The sequence below is a fragment of the Agelaius tricolor genome, unplaced genomic scaffold (genome assembly GCF_023055355.1).
Source record: "Agelaius tricolor isolate 1412-34295 unplaced genomic scaffold, bAgeTri1.0.p SCAF_8, whole genome shotgun sequence".
Lineage (NCBI taxonomy): Eukaryota > Metazoa > Chordata > Aves > Passeriformes > Icteridae > Agelaius > Agelaius tricolor.
Window position 1 is genome coordinate 40,078,221 of NW_027269268.1, and position 18,787 is coordinate 40,097,007.

General features: G+C 38.3%; 1 protein-coding gene across 1 annotated transcript in view; it reads right to left on the reverse strand.

The window, feature by feature from the left end:
• Positions 1–12,921, reverse strand: part of GRXCR1 (glutaredoxin and cysteine rich domain containing 1) — a 38,814-nt gene extending 25,893 nt beyond the window's left edge. Inside the window, exon 1 of the mRNA XM_071432713.1 lies at positions 12,492–12,921. Coding sequence (XP_071288814.1) covers positions 12,492–12,899 — 408 coding nt within the window. The 5' untranslated portion in view covers positions 12,900–12,921. The remainder of the gene's footprint in view (positions 1–12,491) is intronic.
• Positions 12,922–18,787: the final 5,866 nt, after the last annotated feature.

Sequence of the window (18,787 nt, forward strand, 5' to 3'; positions counted from 1 at the left end):
TTGAAAAATGTTTCAATGTTTCATGGATTAATTACAGCCTGGAGTCAATCTGTCATATATAACAGAACTGTTCACTCAAAAACAACTGAAGAAGGTAATAGCAAAAATGAAATAAAGTGTCATTCTCAACTGCAATCATCAGCAGAGAAAATTCAGAAATTGCTATCATTTGTCACAATTCACCTTCCTAAGGAATAAAATAAGTGGAAAGGGTTAAAAAAATCCTGGTTTTGATTTGGGATACACCCTGGAGTTTTCATGTTCAGCAGACAACAAGGTTTCTGTCAAAATTTATTTTACCTTTTGCTGTATTCCTATAAACAGAAGCTGAAATGAGATGCACTAGAATCCTGAAACTCCCAGGGAATGGTGAGCAAATCAGGGAAACTACCACTCCCTCTCAGTTTTCAGTTCTACACACCTAACATATTATGTACTTTTTCTTTCCTGACACTTTATACAACTTGAAATCTAGCTGAAAATGTTACCCATGTGGGTGGAGATAAAAATAGGCTGTTGTGTAAAGGTTGGAGCTGTCATTTGCACTACACTAAAGTTAAGGAAAAGGACACCCATTTCTCAGGTGGACACGGAGCATTGTCTCACCTGGGGTCACAAAGCCCTCTGCAACTGGTAATGAGTTCTGCACAGGCCTTTGAAGGAGGCAGAGATCAGAGTTATGGTGTGATTGGTGCACTGAAGCGCTGATTCAATCCTTAGCTCTCAGAGAGCCCTGTCACTCAACACATGGGAGTGCTGCAAAGGGGTGTATTGTAGTTATAGCACTCCTTTGTCCTGCACCAGCACTGAGTGATGAACGACCTTGTTTCCCCACTATATTACTTAACCTAATTGGAACTATGCTCTCAGCTATCTCATTACTTAATAATACCTAGAAATTTGGTACCTTCATCTTCAAACCCTGAGTAGTTAATTATTACTTATATACTCAATATCCATTTTTAAAATTAAAGATTTGTCTACACTGCACACTTTAGGTGCTTCATTTCCTTTTTTAAGCAATAGATTTTCAAAAAAGGCAGAGTGCTCAAGATTTTTATGCAGATACAACTCCTCGACAGCATACATAAACCAGCTCTGCCCTAGAATAGCCTGTACTGTGGCTGCTGGCCTGATGTATGAAAGGGGACAGATGACTCATCCACCAGTTCTTTAAAAGCAAAATACAAGACAACTTCATGAAGCAGAATTATAGACTTCATTGCTGGAAATACTCTAAGGTGTAATCTTTTGTTTTCTTTTGGTTTTTAATCATATAGATATAATGTCTGAAAATCAGAATGTAGTAGGTTGTATGCTTTATACCAGCTCCTAAACCTGTCGGGCAAAAGTTCTACAAAGTTAGTTATTCTGTATATATCACATCTGCAGCTGGACTAATGTTTTACCAAGGCCAGTGTAAGCAGCTTTACATTCTAGTCTGATTCAGGATTTTGCTCAGAGGTGTTTATTTTATAAATAAAATATTCATATAATAATACTTTTCATATGATAATGTTCTTACAGTGGGGCTAGAATCTGTATCATGTCATAGAGTTAAATGTGCTCTCTTCCAGGAATAAGACTACAAATGAAGAAGCTGAGATTATTAAATCATCTGTCTGCTTTTCTTTTGGAATCACATTACAATGGCTTCTTTGCATAGATAATCATTTAATACCGTGCAGCAAGAAAAATCAATAACATTTATTCTAATTTCATATCATGTCTTCTAACATAAAACTCCATACTTGATTGCATTTCTGCCAGCTGAATAAGCTTCTTCCAAAATGACAGTTGAGACTGCACAAAAAAACAGATCAGAAATTTCACTGGACTGCTCTCCTGTTTTGAAACCTCTTGCCCTCATTTTCTGTGTCTTCCCAAGAGCCACTGGAGTAGCTGATGGTGAAACCACCTGATTGAAGGAACTACATGATTCAAGTCTGCTCCCAGTCAAGAGCAGCCAAAAAAAACCCAACCAACCAACCTATAGTATAAATTATCTGCATTTAGCTGTAAATATTGGCCAGTGAAAGTGTCCTTCCACCCCACAATCTTCCACATGAGGATGCAAAATAATATCATCCACCAAGCAGACATGTTTGCAGAAGACTTGACCACCCAGCAGATACAACAGCTGCCATAGTAATATCTTCCAGTTAGATTAAAATAATCTATTTCCTGAACAAGTCCTTTAGAAATGGAGCTTTTGAAATCCTTATGACGCTTTGAACTTTCTGAGTAGGTGCTTATATTTTTGATATCATTGTGGGATTTGAAAGAACAACCAGATTTACCCACTGCATGAGTGAATCTGATTGAAAGCATCACAGAATCATAGTCCATTGGCAGGATACTCTCACCTAGACCAGGTTACTCAGAGACTCATCCAACCTGGCCTTGAATGCTTCCAGGGGACAGGCATCCACAACTTCCCTGGGCAAGCCACTCTAATTCCTCACTACTCCTACAGTAAATAATCTTTTCCTAACATCTTAGCTAAACCTACTGTCTTTGAATTTGAAGAATTCCATTCCCCTTTGTCTGTCACTACATGCTCCTGTTAAGAGTCTTCCCCATCTTTTCTCTAAGCTCCCTTCAGTTACAGGAAGTCCACAATTAGATTACTCCAAAGCCATCTCTTTTCTGGGCTGAACAAACCCAATTGTCTGAACCTTTCCTCATAAGAGAGTCTGATCAACTTGGTTGCCCTCCTCTGGACTTGCTCCAACAGGTCAATTTCCCTCCTGAGCTGAGAATCCCCAAGCTGGGTGCAGCACTGCAGGTGGGGTCTCACCAGAGACCTCATCAGCCAACACCTGGAAAGAAAAGTTCTCAACGTGTAATGTGACAGGTGGAAGGAAGCAATAATGCTTAAAGAATTTAAGCAATAATGCTTAAAAAAAAAAATAATGCTCTCATTTTTCGCTTTGTCCATCAGTCTGCCTCTTAGGACATTCTCCACTTGAACAACAATGTTTCAAAGTTGCCTGCAGGGCTAGGAGGGAAAGTGCTTTGCATTTGGAGGTAGTAAACAAATAGCAAGACATGAGAGACTGGGCAGGAAAATATTGCATTTTCTTTAAAAAGCTGTAAGTTCTTTAGAGACTAAGTTCCTTCTGTGTTACAGAATTTTCAAGGAGAAATTTTCTTAAATAATAATGCATGTCTCCTTAAAATTTCTAATAGTTTTAAAGCTTGTTAGACAATTAGCAATCAGTAGTATTCAAAACAAGGGTGAATTCCAAAGCAATTGTTCTTTGCCTTTATACCAGCATTGGCTGATTTGTCAGTGCAGTTCATAACACTGCATGGTGTTATAAATGTGTGCAAATATTGGCTAGAAGGACTTTTTATATTTCTTTTTGAGAAATGGAGGAAGAATGAGTCCTTGTGGTTTTACTGCAGTACAGAAGACATGCTCATTTGACATTGATGGATGATGTCCCTAGATAAAGTTCCAAAGCAAAATGGTACTAAGGTTGTTAAAATGCTTTCCACAATCTGTACTAGCAATGAATGATGGTTTTTCTGTCTTCTTTCTTGCCATGCGTGAAATGAGTCTCTACCTCAGTGACTCCAGCTGCTCATCTGTGACCATTTCTGTTGCTTTTTCTGATGAAGGTTATAAAGAGTTGTGCTGTGGCAGCTTCTCCACAATATAACCACTGCATCAAGCAAAACCACAAGATTGCCTGTTTGGATGGGGAGATGCAACTTTACACCTTCTTTTCAAAATCAACAGGCTGGGGATCCTGTCCTATCTATTATTCCTCTTACAAGCTTTGGAAAAATTCATTGAGGTTTCATTTACATGTTTTGTACTACCTTGCAATGGATGTTGCAGCAATTAGAAAGATTTTCATGCATGAAAGCCATACCCTTTTCCCTCTGGTTGCAAATTCCATTCTAAAGAATGTTTTATTATATTTCAGCTACAAAATTATGATGCCACAAAACATTACAGTTACAGGCTAAAGTTCCAGCCAAGAAAAAAAAAATTGTCTTTTTGACCATTTCTTTCTGTCAAGCTGTTAATCATGTACCTTGTTTTGGTGCAGTATGTAATAAACTGTAGATAAATATCCAACCTGAGTACATAAATATCACAGCAAGCTGTAGACAGACTGGAATAGTCTAGCAACAAAATACCTGTGGCACATATACATTTATATTTTCTAGATTAGTGTATTTGCAAATCCTAGTTCAGAACTGAAATTGTTTTGAGATCTGTAAACTAAATAATGGGATTTTAATGCACTTAACTTGTTAGAAATTTTTTTAAGTTTTAATAAAGGGATTTTATCTTCATTATTGGTTTTTATTTTCATTATAACCATATTTTTGCAATTGCACAGCTGTGCACTTTGGTGACAAATTGGCCCAATGTAGCCAAATATTTGCTTCCATGTTTGTGAAGTTATAAGTAAAAGATTAACTTAACCTAAGACACTCAAGTGTGAGAACTCCAAAATATTTGGTTGCGGATTAATTTATTTGTGCACAAAATTAAGGGTTAATGACCAAGTATGAGGCTAGGAATTAAGCACATAGGTAATTTATTTCATCTTTATGTGTTCTACAAAATGTATTTGCTGTGTTGAAGGCATGCAAAAGTTCAGGGTCAATGAACTACCAGGCAGCCTGTTGTACCATGTCAAAGAAAAGTGAATAGCCCCAAATTTTCTTAACAGTCTTAGTTATAAGAATACTTCAAAACACATTTTCTCCTTATTTTCCTGCTGAGTTATAAAGTTGAGCTTCACAGATAGCAAAAGACAAGAGTTATTGCTACTAATTAATGATTAAGACTAATCAGTTAATCTTTTTCATCTCTGTTGTAAGAGGCCAATTCAGGAAAAAAAATTCTGTGCTAGAATCCTAAGATATTTTTGATAGGCTTCTTATGTAACATGACCCTTTTTCAAGTTAGTTTGAAGTAAGATGAAGCATTTTCCATGTTAATTCAAAGTCTGAGCACCTGATTGAGCAGTCCCACAAAGCAACATTATGCAAGAATCACAGAGCAGTACATAGGATCAGACCCAGTGCTCATCTGGTATTCCAGGTCATCTACCAGACTGATAATTAAAAGTAGGAGTCTGGAAAGCATATATGGCACTTCCTACTAATACTGTTTCCTTTTACCACTATTTTCAGCTCAGAAAATTTCCTGAGGCCAATATGACTTAGGAATCCCACTTAGTACAACCAGGAAGCCTTTTCTTCCATTTGGCAGTTGCATTCATTCTTTCAAAAAGAAAGCAAATCTATTTTTAGATTGAAAGAGAGAGGATGAAACAAGGCAGCAGAACATGATTATTTGCAATCTCTTATGTCTTGAATACCGATTCTATCCTCTATCTCCTCTCTATCTCTTTTTCCTAACAAGCAAGTCACAGGCTACAAGTTTTTCTAGGATATCTCCATTCTGGAATACTGTGATCACTATTGTGCTTAAGAGAAAAAGGGAGGGAGGAAGGGAGGGGGGCTCTTGGTGCCTCTAAGGCTTGGTGGCACCAAATGAGATTTGGAGAATCTTAGTTTTTGAGCTTGATGTCTAAGTCCTTCCTCAGAGGCCTGTGAGTTTTTTGAATCTATACCTAAAGTCATGATTAAATCTAGTACTACATATTCTGCATATATGCATTTACTGCAGTAACACCACTCCTTCTTTGCTATGCTCTTTCCAATGGAAGGGACAAGGCCAGCATCCCAAGAACACTGACCTCATTTACAGATCCTTTACAAGGATCAAGACCTATCAGGGCGAGAATAATTTTGAGGCCATGCAGTGCACTGGAGCGTTAGACAGATGTCCAGTACAGACTGGTCAGACTGCCAGCAGTAAAGCCTATAATTTTGTTTATTCAATTATTGATTCAGTCTTTAAAAAATGATATATATAACAACAGTTTTGTTGGTAAGCCACGCAATGTTGAGTGTATTGAGAAGTTAAGACATCCCATATCTACACTTTCTGAAAATGAGACTGCCGAGTCTTTTTTAATTCAAAACTTGTATATCACTTTCAGAGGTTTAGACAGTTAAAAATCTATTTACTGATCTTATCAAGTATATGTCAAATATATATTTCAAGTTCAACAGGAGCAAATCCTAGAATGTTCTGAATAGCTTAGTAATAGACCTGTCTGACCTCAGTGCTTTACAACTGATTTCTCCAACATGTGAATAATAAAACCAATATCTTAAGTACTGACCAAATCCAGGTTCCAGTTAAAAGCTCACAGACCTGACCATCTCCCTTTTTAATTCAGTGTGTCTGTTCAGACATCCACTCTGGAAACCACTAGAACATGATTAACAGCATCAGCAGAGTCACTGTCCAATGCAGTGTGGTCACAGATCAAAGCCCTTCTGAGGCTACAAAGCAAGTGGTGAAGCAACTCTATGCCCATTCTAGTAGTGATCTAGTTTTCCTTCTAACTCTGAATTTTCTGTAAAAAGCAAAAACCTGCTTTTCATAATCACTTGATCCTCTATGTTATTACAATTTTTCCTCTTCTCCAGCTGATTTCAGTTCAACACTGTTCAATAATTAGTTTTCCAGACTGAATAACACTAGGAAAATACACTGGAAGTTTGTTACTCAGATACTACATCTCACTGGTATTTTTCTCTATCCATATAAGGGACATTACTACATTAAATGCTCTTTACAAGCAATCCATTGTTTTCTTTTGTAAGCTATGTCCTTTTGGGAGTCAGAGTAGTGTGTATGGAGGAGAATATGAAGGCAAAGATCAGGAGAGTTTTTACAATCTTTGCCCAGTCCTAGAAGAGGATTTTGAATTCAAATAATCCAGTGATTTCTGGAGTCTCAGCACTGATCATCAGCTGATCAGTGAGAAAGAGAATACTCTTTATCAAGAGAAGTCTCTTCAAGTCTTATCAGGACTTCTCCAATGAAAGTGCAGATCTCTCTTTCTCGTCTCCCCAGACTTTTGGGGATTGTAGTGATATATGCTCCAGAGATATACAGCAGTGGTATACAACATGCTACCCACCCTAAAAACCTTTGCTTGTATTACTACACAGGAACCTTTCCTTAACATCACTTTGCAGCCTCTGACTTCTTTGGAAGATGGTTGGTTTTTCTGCTGTACTTCACTTTATTTTGTTTGTGGCATTAGCTAGCCCTATCAATTTGTAAGCTCTGCATGTCCTGCTGTATATTCACTTTTCCAGGTCACCTGCAAGTAAAGAAAGATGAAAGTGCTCTTAACCACCCCAAAAGCTCTCCTCTTAACAAACTTCCATGTGATTCTTTATTCTTTCCCACCTTTCTCTCTAAACATTAATAAGCTCATTCTTCATCAAGCTGAATAGTGACTTGCACGTGACAACCTTACATGTGAGCTCTACCTGAGGAGCTGTGCTTGGGAATTTTGTAAAGACTGTGTGTGTTATGTCTGACTCCTCACCCATATCCTCTCTGACGCAATGCTCACCAAGGCATTCATCAGGTTTGTTAACCAGACCTGCCCTTTTGCAAGAGACGTCAGGAAGCCCTGCCAGAGAATGAGTTCTGGGGCTAATTTAGCAGAACCTGACCTTTCAGAGGAGGCTGGAAGGCCACTGGAGTGTGTAAGTATGGGAATGGAGGGAAAATACCCATGCTGAAACATGGAAAATGAGGAGAGACCTGTGTAAAACCTTTGGCTGAGCTCCATTGCACATTGAGATGCCAGTTTGGCATAAAATGATCATTGTGCTACCTAGTAATATATGAGATAACCCAAGGATTTTTGCTCTATGAGATTTGGCCACAGCCATAGGAATGGCTTAGTCATAAAAATTAGTTGTGAAGAGAATTATATTTATTTCAAGGAAAAAATAACTATTTCTCTACTGCTTTTTACAGAAAGTTACAGGAAATATTCATAACCATATTCATAACCATTTAAACAATATTGAAATATTAGAATATGGAATTTTTGTTAGTATACTGAAATAAAACCACCATTACTTCAGATATGCAGAGAAGGTGCTTATGCTTCTGACATAATGGCAAGTCATGTCTCCAGCTTCACAGCTGCCAATGCTGTCAGCTTTAGAGTCTCAGCAGGAGAAAATTTATACCAAGGAGGTGCATGAAGAGGGAGAGTGGGAGCTCCAGCTCCCTCCTGCTTTTCAGGATTTTCAGTAGTGTGTGTTTCTCACAAATAAACCGTTCCCAGCTGTCTGCCGCCTGCATTTCCAGCACTGTGGGAGGCTATCCCCAGGCCCAGGTTAGGTACTAGTGGAGGCTGGGTGACACATGTGACTGTCCCTGCCTGCCACAGATGACCACCAGTGACCTCCCTCCCACCTTCCCAACCCAGAGTGGTTGTTACGTTAACACCCATCACCACCCCACCCACCACTCCCTCACCCTGCCAGGATGTGGTTGCCATGTCAACAGTCTGCTTGTGGCATCCACACCAAGGAGGAAAAGGCTGGAGGTGTTGCCATGGAAACCATGCTGTCCTGAAGCATCAATAGAGCTGGTCTCTTCCCCACCTTTCTTCCCCCAGAATGTTCTGCCTTGAAGCTGAGGAAACCCATGGATGTGTCCTGCTCCATCCCACATTCCTTCCCCATGGCTGTGTTGGCCCCCACTCACCTGGCAGCAGCTTCACCAGGGGATGAGCTGGTGTGCAAGGGTGACCTGGAGGGAGACCTTTCACTCTCACAGCACTGGAGCAGCTCTCATCTGGGGACACAGTCCTCAGACAGAGTAATGTGAAGGACTCAGCTTCCCAGAGAACAGTGGAAATGAGAGGCCACAGATTGAACGGGTGAGGGAAGTGCTGGGTGCGTGACTGTGGGAAGATGTAGCAGGGGACACACATCTAGATATACATTCTCAGACCAGGTTTGAATCATATAGCAACAACGACCAAAAAGACCTTTTAATGTAAAAATACTTCCTGCCTTACATCACTCTCTTAAAATTTAAAAAAGCTCCAGAAGGTGTGATTTCTTTCAGATAAGTTTGTGGTGGGAAGAAAGTGTCTGAACCAATTCTGTAGAAAGGCTGTAGTAAGAAAGTGTGAAAAAAAATATTCACAAATCCAAATATTTCCACAGAACATTAAAATACACAAGTGCTTTTAGCACAGGTATTTGAACAGAGAAAATCAAAGGTCTTGACTGCACAACATAATGAAGCCCAGTTAATGAATCCCTGCTTATCCCTAGAACATCTGAACAAAGTGATTTGCTTTAAAGGATCTCTCCTCTATCAAAGGGAGCCTCTAGGAGATTTGGGGAAGTTGTATATTAAAGGAGCTTGCAGATAATCTGAAGAATCAGAATGCTGATATTGCAGAAAAAAGCCACCCCCTAGTTTCAGGACCACAGGACATTCACACACACTCAATATTTGGCTTCTTACATGCACATTTTAGTAAGACGGGAACCTCGCTTACCTCCCAGCAGGGCCCAGCTGCAGCTTGGAGCAGCCCGAGAGAAGAGAGGGGTAGAGAGGATGAGAGGATAAGAGCATAAAAGCATAAGAGTGTAAAAGGGGTAAGAGCTAAGAGACAAGAGTAAGAGCTAAGAGCATAGAAAGGTAAATAAGTAAGCGAAGTTCCCATTACAATACAAGAAATCATCTTCTGTATTGAATATTCTGATTCTCACTAACCAATTTAGTACAACACACAAATCCTATAGCATTTCCGTACAGCCTATAAGAATCACTACATTACCATACTGTGCTACATTTTAAACCCTAAAAACTCCTCTTTGGGCCCCTTCTGCCAAGCTGGCAGGGTCTGCTCGGACCCTTGGACCTGTCTGCAAGCAGAGGGTCTTGTTTCATCAAAGGGGGATTACCTTCAGTGGCCGCAGCATTGTTTTCCCGTTGTTCAGTAACTAAGGGATCTCAAAGCTTGCTTTCATTTCAATCTCGCTTGTAGTTTCCATATTCTCAAAATCTTTTGCCAGGCAATCATATTTATAAGGCTTTCCTGTTTCATCCTCCCCAACAGTTGTTATACATTTGCTGCTGCTTATCTAAGAGAAACATGTAACTGGAGATGACCTCACATAATCAAGAGGGTAACTCAGAAGAATGCCCAGATCGAGAGATTTTGTGTTGTACCTGCTAACAAAGACATCTTTCTGTTGTACTTAGCCTTCGAAAGAAGAACTCTTGTTGTTCTCTAACTGGTATTACAGCTCAATTAATTGTCTGGAACATGCTTACAGAAAACTAGAAATCATCCTCTAATCTCATTCTAAAGGCCATTATTTCATTTGTAATTGGATGGATTTCAATCATACTTCTCATTAGGATCGAGCAGTTTCAAATCCATCTCAAAGTTAACCTTTGTCTTTTGCTCTCCTCTGTGCTCAGCATGTGGCATACAAAATTGGCTCAGAGTATGACATAAAAGATATGCAAACCACCATTCTTTTTCACTAGATTTAGGGCTTTATCTCTGGGGAAATCTGAATTTGTGTAGAAAACTCAAATCATTCTATTCTCTGTATTGCTGAATATATGTCTTAATGTAAGTATATACAGTTTTTTCTGGACATCACTCATCTAGACATGCCTAGGAAGAAGCTTCTCAGTTCCACATGTATTTTCCTCATCCACTTTGAAAACCTGCCTTTTCTTTTGGACTTTGCAAAGCCTGTAGCAGAGTTCTTCATTGGAATTACATGCCATATGAAAAACTGTTTTCATCTTCTTATTTAATTTTCCCCCTTTCTTCCACAGTATGATGTTGTCAACTAAAAAAAAAAATCCTTACCACCTTTTAAACCAGTCATTATTTTGCAGGTTTTAATTAAGGAACTCTGTGCCAGACTCGGACACATCTACTTTTCTGAAGTTATATATAAGACGGATATGCCTCCTTTCAAGAAAATACTTTCTTCTGGCAAAACACTACATGGAAATAGCACTGGTCCTACCATTAACTCTGCTAGGAACACAAGAAGCCTTGCAATCAAAGTACATTGATCTCAGTCCATGGGCCTTTCCTGAACAACTTCCAACCTAAAACTGGGGATAGAAAAAGCAATAAGGCAGGGACACTAATTAAGATGCATATGTCTTCAAACGGGTCTGTTTATTTAGCTGATTCAAATTTCTTAGTTTAGTGCTACTGATGTAGGAGAAGAAGAGAGCTTTTAGAAGGGAATGAGGCTAGTGGGGTGAAATTGGGTACTCTATGTAGTGAAATAGCACAGGACAATGAAATTGAAGTTGGAGAAGAACCGAAATATGGCTCAATTAATACTTACTAATTCAAATCTACTTTCAAAAAGTCAGTTTGTTGCAAATTTTATCAGAATAAGGAATTAAAGACAAACTCTTCCATGAGTAGCTTGAAAGAAAGCAAACTACTTGAGTGCTATGTGATGTGATGTAATGAAATGAATGAAAATGAACACGAAATTCTTCTCTGAAACATGAACTTCTACAGGAACATTCATATTGACAGAAAGACTGTTCATTTAGCTACAACACAGAGGATAAATTCCTATCCAGAAGCAAGAGAATGTTAATCTATTGCCATTTTTTAATGTAATACAAAATTACCTCATTTCAAAGTAATTTCAAAATGCAAAAAGAATCATTATTAAAATCAAATTCCCCATGATTTAAAACTGCATAAAAAGTTTTAAAGTAATGCCCTGAAACCATCACAAGATAATTTAATTGAAAAGCATAATTCTGGATTTTAAGAACTTCAGAAAGAGTCTGGCTGCACATTTGTTGCTGTCTGTGTGAATATTAATGATTGAAAGGCTTGAATAGCATATACAGATAAATTATATATATGAGATAAATATTTTAGAACTTTTATCTTGATTTTTCTTAAGGCCTGTGTTTCTCTGACTAAGGCATTAGTGTGGCATATACTGTTTCAAATACAGATGTTCTGGTCTTTGTACAAAATAGATAGAAAACAGACATTAATAAAAGAGACCTCTGACTAAGATTTCACTCCCCTGAAATTTTCATGTGGGAAAACCACCATTGTTGCCACCCTGCACCTACTTTGATCAACTCTGCAGATTAAACAGAATGGAATTTACAAGTATACATATTTACATGTAGGAGACAGTAGATAACATCATAACCTCATTAGAATTAATATAATAGGAGAGGAAACATGACACGTCCCTGTACAGGAAACCTGTACAGATCTCCAGCAAAGCCCCAGTTAAATCCTCTGGCACATTTCTTTCCTCATCCAGACATGGGAACCACAACATACATATTTATACTCAGCAAATATAAGGTCAATTTTAAAAAGCAAAGTTCACAGCCAATATGGAGTGTGGAGCTGTTTGATACTAGAAGGACCAATGAGCCCCTCTTGTGCAAGTAGATAGCAATGGGAATGAGACAGAATATTGAGAAATCCTAAATGACAGCAGTCTGAACAAAGGGAAGAATAATGTGTGGAGTTAAAAGGGACAGAGAGACAGCTTACAGCCAGCAGATCTGCTCCACCTACCTGAAATACTTTTGCCAAATTGTCAAAAAGGGCTTGACCAGCGCTGACTTTATGCTTGACTCCCCTGACTGTGCCATTTTTGCTGAGGATGTTGACTCGCTTTGTACCAAACCCCTTCTCTTTAGTGGCTCTGACCAGAATGAGCAAGTCATCCTGCTCATTATCATTCTCATCGCACTCCGACCCCGCGTGCCCGTTCTGCTGCCCGTCCACCTCGCTCAGCCGGCTGGTCTGGTCGGTCTCGGAGCTGCTGGCATACTCGGAGTCCAGCGAGTCGGCGGCCTCGCCGTCGGCGTACACCTCCTTCAGCACCCGCCCGCTGTGCGAGGACGCCACGCGGAACCGAACCTTCCTCAGCAGCCGCTCGCCGTCCGCCTTGCCCTCACCTTTGAACATCGCCTCTTCCATGGATATCAGCAGCTTGCATTGTTCCAGCGTGGTGCCCATTGCATTCGCCAGTTTGTCACACTTAACAACAATATCAGCGCTGTTTTCTGCTGACAGAGGTTCTCATATTAAACTAAAGAGGGTTCCCAAGGAGCCACTGCCGTTCTGCAGTTAATAATGGATGCATTTGTGCTATGGTTACCTTTAAACTAAAACCTGTAAAGTGATCTCATTAATTAAATATTAAAAGGACATTGTGTACTTTTTAGCATTAAGGAAGAAAGCAAGAAAGGGAGAAATTATATTCGTTGATTAAAATAAGGGGAAGGGAAGGGAAGGGAAGCGAAGGGTTCAAAAAGCATTTGGACAATGCCCTCAGGCCCATGATGTGACCTTTGGGGTGCTCTGCATAGGGGCAGGAGGTGGACTTTGATGATCCTTATAGGTCCCTTTGAACTCATTATACTCTCTGATTCTGTGATTCTGTAATAAACCAAATAATAGCAATTACACAAGTTTATATGAAAGCAGTTTGATTTGCTAAAAAAGGCAAAGAGGAAGAGTTTTTCATGACACCTACAAAGTCAAAATTCTTTATGTTCATTGCACCTGGGGGAAACATGAAAAACTTCAGCACCTGAATCAATGATGAGTACATTTCTTTCATCAAAACATTTAACTTAACATGTGTCCAAGTCTGGCACAGAGTTCCTTAATTAAAACCTGCAAAATAATGACTGGTTTAAAAGGTGGTAAGGTACCAGTCAAACTTCATTCACCAAAGTCTGCTTTTTACACAACCTTTTGGAGATTCAGCAAGGAGCTGCTACTTGATGGTTTTCAGTGCTGACCTTTTCACAGACTGGCAGAGCAGTGGAAACAATTAGTCAGAATTTGTTGCACATTTATTTAATAACCCAATGTTATTAAATAAAACTGAGTTGTAGCTAGCACCACACAGCAACCACAGCGTATGTTCTGCTTTCTCAGGGACTGGGCAAGGGAATCTGAACAAGGAGTAGGAGAAAGCTAATTAATTGAGGCAACAAGGATCAACAATAAGAAGTAGGGTAACATGGATTCATCCACAGGGAATCACATTGCCCTATCATAGCAAATCACAAGTAGCTGTTGCCACAGTGTTCAGCACCAAGCTCTAGATGTAAAAATAACCAACCCACACTTGAGGTTTCTAGCTATGTCTACTCAATATCATGTAGTAGCACCTTAAACCTCCAAGCTGCTTCTGAGTTTGCATGATGATTCCTACTTACAGTGCTATTTCTGTGTTTTCTTCATTTAAAGAAAAATGCAGCATTAAGACCTCAATCCCCTTCTCACTTTCCTGACAAACATTCCCTAGACACTCTCCACAGCTTAATTTTCTCTCTAGACTCATGAATACTGAATTGCTTCCTGAAGGCTGTGACCCCCCCAACAGGTGTAGGCATGAAATGACTCCCTAGATGCTCAGCCAGCCCAGAGTGGTAACACCTGCATTCACAAGCAGCTGCAGAGCTTCAAGCATCTGAGACTTTCCGGCCAAGATTTTAAAAATGCAGGTTCAAGTCTTTCAATAATTATGTGGGGGTTATTTTGACTTTATTTAGAACAAGAGGCATGAAAATATTGTTCTTCAGCCCAAATAAAATCACGATTTTTCAAGGCTGAAATCTAAAATTACTTCTCTCCCATGCACAAAATGGAAACACAATGATTAGTGGCATTTCACAGCACTTGTGTTTGCCACACTTCTTTCTACATAAGATGATTCACTGTATTATTAACTACTATAATTAATGCAGAAAAAATTGGTAAGAATAATAAGTTACAAGAGTTAAAATACATTGTTACTTGTCTTTCAAAGAGAAACATCTAGTATCAAAGTCTGTACTAATATTGAATACAGTTATAAGAATATTTGTGAAATTCATTTGAGGAGGAGGATGCTGAATCACACTGATTGTCATAGCCACTTGCCCACAGGAGTTTTGACAAGAAATATATTTCATTAGTACTAAAATGTGACTCAGAACAAAGAACATTCTGTAGAAGAATGAATAGTTCAAAGTATCTTTCATGGACTTGTCCAAACAGGGCTGCAAGACGCCTGGAGAAATTACTTAGCCTGCTACCTATGCTGAAGTTAATTATATCATAGTATTTCCATGATTATCTGAGTGGCTTGGAAACCTGCAGTAATTTACTTTGTTCATATTCATTTTTATTTAAACAACACAAACCAACTGTCTTTCAATTAATTGCCATGCATTTAAAAAATCAGATCTTCTATAACACACATATTTTGCACAAAAAATTTTGAAATATTTTTATCTTCTCCAATTGGCACTATATATCCTTTAACAGAAACCATTTTACTGCTGTTGCAAGCAATGAGTAAGCTTGTATTGTCTGAAGCACAAATAACTTGATGCTACCTGAGTGACTTAGAAAATTAATGTAGCATTGTATAAATGCAGAATCAATCAGTACCACATTTTAAAAACACTCCAAATACTGTTCACATCTTGCACTCTGTTAGTCGGAAATTAGCTCGTTGTTTAGTTTCATGGCAATTCCATTATTCACTGGGAAATATTTTTATGTCTGGTTATGACAGATAAGAAACTGTATGCACAGTTTTCTTGGAAAAAAATAATTAAGCAAAGTGGAGAGTGCCTCTTGACAGAAGCATTTACATACATAAGATTTCATCCTGGTGTTCCAGCTGTGGACCTTCTGTGAGCAAATTAGTGATTTTGGGTCTAAGTGCACATATCCAGTAGTAAACAGATTAAGACTCTAAACAGGTTGTATATGTGACATAAGACATTTGAGAGTTCAAAAACCTGAGATCCACATATTTGTACCATCTGCCTGTTGCATCTCAGCAACAGAAAGGATAAAACTGAGCATCTCTCTTCCTCCTGTAGACTAAAACTGTATTAAATGTCTAAACTCACTCCATTTGTGCAGTTTGATGCTGCACCCTGCCAACTGTTTTATTTCTGTTTATCATTTTTAGCTTTCCTACACACACTTCTGTTCATTCAAAGGCTTATCTCATTTAATGAGCAGTATCTGTTAAAAACTCAAGAGTTTTGCAGTAGTGAGATATTTCTTGTCCATAATTTTTACTCTTCCTGAATCATTTGGCTATTGTAAGATTTTGTTTCTGCTTAGTTTGGTTCTAATCTTCTGCCACTGATTAATTCAAGGACAGGGGTTCCAGCAACCATAAAGTCAAAGCACACAGGAAATAAAGTGTCTCTAGAGAGATCTCGCCTGGATAGAGAAGCACTCTGTAAAAAAAAAGAGTAAACACTTGTAAATAAGATGTTTAATCCATTCCTTTTTATGTGACTGTTTCATTTCACAAGGAACTGGACCAACACATTACCCTGATGCTGTGATAAATAATATGGCTGCCAATAAAATCCACAGATTTATCACGTTTAATATATCACTAAGTTGAAAGAAACAAAGAAGATGATGCTTCTGCTAGTTGTTGACTACTGCTGCTTCTGCTTGACATAGAACTAAGATACCAGTACTAGATGAAGACCAGGGGACAGATGCTGTAGGTGGCAAACTGAAAGACAGACATCTACTCTGAGACTGACATCTGAGAAGTCACGCTCCATGAAGGAAGGTACCTGCAGAAGCAGCTCATTATATCTTTCATCCATGACAAAGTAGGGAAGTCTAGATAATAAACTTAGTCTCAATATTTACCTTTTAAATCACTCATATTAGGTCAAGTGAGGCAAAGCCTTTAATACTTTTATAATGAAAAACTAAGCTAAAGTAGCAATAACATCATGCCAAGTGAGATCCTTATAGCTGTACCAGGAAGGAAAAAAAACCCAGAAGAGAATAGAAGGAAACTCTAATCTCATTTATAATTCTGATGCATTTTCTATAATATATAGGTAAATCTTGCTGTCAGAGTTCATCATACATATACATACTTCAATTTCTACACCTTACACAAGTAGAAAATCTCTCCTAGGTGTTCCATTTCACTAAGTTTGGAGCACTACCTGTTTCGACTCTGGAAAGAACCACAAATCAATAACATGAAATTGTAGCAAAATTTTTGAAAGAGTATCTAGACATGTATTAAGAAGCAAAGATTGTTTGCACTTTGCTGAAGAAGAGTCGAGTATGCTGTTTGAAATTACTATTAAAATTGTACCTCATGACATTCCCATGGATCAGAGAATAAAAGGTATAAAAAAATAATAAAATTTCTGGCATTCAAAGAGCAGCAAAATGGAACCTGAATCATGAAATGAGGCTTCAGGGGAGAATATGTAAAAAACAAAGAATAAAATGGGCTGAAATCAGCAACTGCCTTCTTCATTTCTGAACATGTGACCATTTTAATAGACCAGTTTACCCTGTGACAAAGCATTGTATGCTCTGCTTTGATGCACAGTGTGTGCAGGGCCATTTTGTGTGATGTATTTGCAGGTTACTAAGTATATATAACCAATCTGTAGGCTGACTTGATACCAACCACACTGGTGTCATACATCATTACACAGATGGTATGAATTCACAGTGACATGTCTTGTGATACTGATTTTTTTTTTCACTCTACAAAGGACTGTTTGCAACTGTCTCCAACTCTATTACACTGGCAGTAATCAAAAGCATATTCTGTAATCTGTAATTCTTAATACAAAATTAGCAGAGTAATCATCAGGACACAGATATTCAAAGGACCTGGATTTCTCTCCTGTTGTTGGGGAGCAGGTTTGTAAAAGCAGGTGTGGTAAGCTGAATTTGTTCATTTTGCTACAAGTAAGTAAAGTTTGTGAACAACATGCTCTATGCTTTAGAGGTTACAAAAGCAAATAATATGAATAGTGAATGCTAACAAAACTGTTTCTATCTGAGACAGATTTAGTGCATTTCCCACTTGTTCAGAGAAGGAATATTCCCATTTGCTAAGTCAGCAAAACATCTGTCTACTTTTCTGCAGGTCCAGAATCACTTTTTGACTGTAGTAAAGTTCATGAGGACACTCAGAGCATGTTCATGTCCCCATCAGAGAACTCTTGCATCTGGCAATTGTTTGTCAGGTTTAGCAGCTGCTAAATGGAAATAATACAGACAAGAACAAACCAAGCATACTGTTGCTATTGTAATGCCTAATTATTCATATGGTATGTGCTTTACACTGCCATTTCATTTTATATGTAGATTTCATTTAACTTCTGTTAAACAATTGTTAGACAGAATGTCAAAGGGTTTGTGCTTTTATTTCTGTTTACAGTAGTGAATTGGGTGCATTTTTTGTTCAATTTATATAATGAAGGAATTAAATCAATGTGGAAATCAAGACCTGTGTCTAGGCCATACACACAAGTGCACAAGGACCTAAGAGACATAGGGAAACTTTCTGCTATCCTTTTTGCTAGAGTGAGCAGAAAGCATCCATTTCCAAAATCTTTAGAGAGGAATGCTCTACATTGCATTTGGAAATGCAATCAATTAGTATCCTGAACTTGAAATTCACAGCCATCTGAAGAGTTAATTCATTTCTATTTTTCCCACCGTAGGTTTTCATAAAAGTCAAGCTGCTAAGCTAAACACAGAAGCAGCAATACATGAAAAGCTTCTGTCATTATATGGTACTTCCAGACTTAATTTGTTTATTTACTCTGGACAAAGTAAAAGGTCAGCTATTAAATATGTTATATTTTATCTGAGTCATGCAAAGCAAAGACCAGTTTTCCTTCAGGAAGGCCTGGAAAACACTTATGGCCTACTGACTGCAGTAGTAAGAACAGTGGCTAGAAATTTTGATCCATGCCAGATAGCTGATAACAAGCACTATTTTTTGTTACTTCTCTTACCAAACTGGTATAAAAATTCATTGTTTGTAGCTCTTTCTTTTT